We start from the raw sequence: 3,355 nt of genomic DNA on the forward strand, positions 1-3,355 counted from the left end.
AGAACTGAATTTTTCATATAGTTATAGCTTCCTTTTATTGTAACTGTTGTTTGCTGGACATCCTGGCACGCTACGTGACAATGCGTTGACCATGAAGCCCAGACGACCCAAGCAAACCAAGCAAACCAAGCTCACAGCCATGAAGCTCGCTCCTTCGCTCCTTCTGTGGTTAATGTATAATCTGCCTGAAGTTGATACGGTTGAGGGATGCTGGGCGGATATTGCTGGCCTGAGTATCACTGGCGGAGCCCTGTGAGGTTCACACTCGCACATGTAGGAGCCCAAGTGCTGTGGCGCAAACCCCTGGCTTGGTGTTTATTATGGCCAAGGAAGGAGCAGCATGTAGGCCCGACCTAGTGCTTATGTGCTGAGCCAAGGCTGGATGTGGACGTGTTGGGCGATTGGCAGAATCCTGGAGTAGTCGGAGTGTGCGTAAGAGGGGGATGACGTGTTTAGTGGTGTTTTGATTACCGTCGTGGCAGGGGGCAATGATATCTAATACATTCCCTTTATGATGAAGCGTCGAAATGGGAGCGTTTCGCGGTGCATTGTCGTCCCGTGTATGCATCCCTAACAAGGGTTCAGGCGAGTTGATGAAGCAGCCGTAGTGCTTCCTTTTAGGAGTTGCAGCGGTGGGGTGAGGATCAGGGCTGCGTTTGCGCATGGACTGCTGTATGGCATTTGCTGTTTCTCATGCATCAGTTTTTGCTTGTGATGGAGGTAGTGCTATGTACATGATGGTTTCACCACTCCTCGTACGTCTGTGAAGGTTTGAAGGTATAATGTGGTGGTAAGCTAAATCGCCGAGTACGGCATGCTGCGTTGAATCACCTTATTCTATTTCATCGTTGGGATTTGCCCGGCCGCCCAACCCTTTCATTTGCTGCGGATGCCTGGATGTGCGCGTGCACCGCGGGGCTATTCACTGATTGCGGTTGACCAGAAATAGTTGGTGAGTGGAGTGTAGTCAGCTACTTCGAAGCCGAAAAGGGCCCTCGGCCCGGGTGTAGCAAGGAGTTGCCCCGCAGTATTCCGCAGGGGACGCTGTACGGCACTGGGCTGCAAGTGGCTAGACCCACCACTACGGGGTGCTATATCACGACTTCAGAAAAGTACTGATCGGCAGCTGCAGATGTCAGATCCCGTGATAGTGCGCTCTCCAGGATTCTAAACGAGGGCCATCTGGTTTGTGGTGGTGTAAAACACCCGGCCCCTTGCCAGCCCTTGCCCCCAAAAGACGATCACGATGACGCATGATGATGATGATGATGATCATGATAACGATAAGGATCAGAAGGACGCTTGCAAGGAAGACGGGACACGTAGGAACTGGAAAACTTGCACACATCAGTCGTGCGGGCTCAGCAACGCAGGGGTGATTACGACACTAGATATGATAAATATGATATGACACGATATCTTGTGTAGCAGCGCAAAACCTCGGCAAAAAGCAGCAGCAGCAGCAGCAGCAGCAGCCGCCGCATGTGGCCCTCCTCCATCCGCCCGTATACAGAAGCCGGTGGTGGGAGGTATGTGTGTATGAGGTAGCAGCACTGTGGCTACTATTACCGACCGCGCCACACAGTGAGGACTCCCCATCGCCCATCCCTCTCTCCTCGCTCCACGCACCCTTTCCTCTCCCCTTCCCTCGTCCCTCCTCTTCGCATGCTGGTCTGTCCACCCGTCATGACGTGTGTACGGTGGGGTGTATTCAGTACCCCCATAACCACCGCGGGTCGTTCCCAAACGCCCTCGAAAGCTCCTGATTGAAGGGCCTGCGGAGGGAGGGGCAGCGGAAACAGTAGCAAAGAGGTAACACAAAAACTAGCAACAGCAGCGAGAGCGTGTATGATCGGTGGCAGCAAAAACCGCCGCCGCAGCAGCAGCAGCGACACCGGGGCAACAGCAGCAGCAGCAGCAGCAGCTGGGTCGACAGAACAGAGCCAGCCCATGCACCCGAAGAAGGCACCGAGACGGAGGGATAGCTGACCTCCTGTGTCGCATGAGGTGAACACGGGGCCCGCTGTACGGTGGTGGTAGGAATAGAAGCGGAATAACGGTGTCCGCAGCTACAGCCGCAGCGACAGCACCACGACAGCCATCAGAGCAGCAGCATGCTTCCGTGGCCGTAGCCGCAGCAGCATGCGGTCACACAAGACGAGTCACTCTCATGAGATAAAACCCTAAGAATGAAAATCCCCTTCCTTCCCTCTCATCCCATCCCACCAACTCACTTGTAAAAGTCCCTTAGCAGCTGGTAGGCCGTGTTGAGCTCCCGGCTTGCCCCCTTACTGTCATCATACTTGGATGACTGTTTCAGCAATCACCACCACCACAACCAGCATCGTAACCACGACCACCCTCAGGAGTTTTGATGAAGGAGGAGGAGGGGGAGGAGGGGGACAAGGAAGAAGCGGCAGCGCCGGAGATAGCGGAGACGGAGGCCGAGCGGTCCATTGGATGCGGCGACGAGGCAACGGGTATACGAAGAATGCAGACAGACAGACAGACAGACAGACAGAAGCGGGAAAGCGTGAGGATATAATGTGATGATGAGGAGGAAGCACAAGGGGCGATTAGGGCGCATTAGGGAAAGGTTCCAAATGGACCGCATGCGGGAATGCGGGGGGTCACAGGGAGTTCGGGAAGGGTGGGGTGGGGGCCCCGGGGCTCGGAGATACTTCACGCAATAATGATGGTGATGATGATGATGATGATGATGATGATGATGATGATGATGATGATGATGATGATGGTGATGATGATGATGATGATGATGATGATGATGATGATGATGATGGTGATGATGATAATGATAATGAGGAGTAGGAGGCGGAGGAGGCGGGGGACGAACCAATACATTGCGACGGAGGGAAAACATGACGGGGGCCGGCGGTACGGGGCGCGCCTGCGTGGGTATGTGCAAGGGTATGTGTATGTATGCATGTCTGTCTGTTTGTATGAATGTATGTGTACGTAAACTTCTACAAGGGAACAGTGGGGCCCAGACTCTTCCCCACATGCCTGTTCACCTACCCAACATCACCACCCAACTACCTACCCAACGTAACCACCCACTACCCACACCACCCCCGGTGAAGCTACCCCGCATGCCACTCACCAAGGAACTTGATAGCCGCGGTCAAGTGCTCCACGGGGGCCGACTTGTAGTCCTCAGTGCGCATAAAGAGAAAACGATCGCGAGGCCACACGGATAGCCACCCCCCCAGGTACTTGTCGTACATGCCCTTGACGAGCTGCTGCGGGTGGTAGGCCTGCGGGTCGGGGTGCGACGGGAAGACGGGATGGTGTGTGGCTGGTTGGTGCGGGGGCAGAGGTAGGGGGTGGGGAAAGG

The 3,355-nt window shown here is 54.9% G+C and overlaps 1 protein-coding gene across 1 annotated transcript in view; it reads right to left on the reverse strand.

Annotated features, from left to right (window-relative positions):
• The window catches only part of VOLCADRAFT_107147 (uncharacterized protein), a gene marked incomplete at its 5' end in the record, with an annotated part of 14,165 nt that continues 10,810 nt past the window's right edge, over positions 1-3,355 (reverse strand). Inside the window, 3 exons of the mRNA XM_002956246.1 lie at positions 1-412; positions 1,991-2,023; positions 3,122-3,275. Of these exons, the coding sequence (XP_002956292.1) occupies positions 354-412; positions 1,991-2,023; positions 3,122-3,275 (246 nt within the window). The 3' untranslated portion in view covers positions 1-353. The remainder of the gene's footprint in view (positions 413-1,990; positions 2,024-3,121; positions 3,276-3,355) is intronic.

The sequence above is a fragment of the Volvox carteri genome (genome assembly GCF_000143455.1).
Source record: "Volvox carteri f. nagariensis unplaced genomic scaffold VOLCAscaffold_59, whole genome shotgun sequence".
Classification (NCBI taxonomy): Eukaryota; Viridiplantae; Chlorophyta; class Chlorophyceae; order Chlamydomonadales; family Volvocaceae; genus Volvox; species Volvox carteri.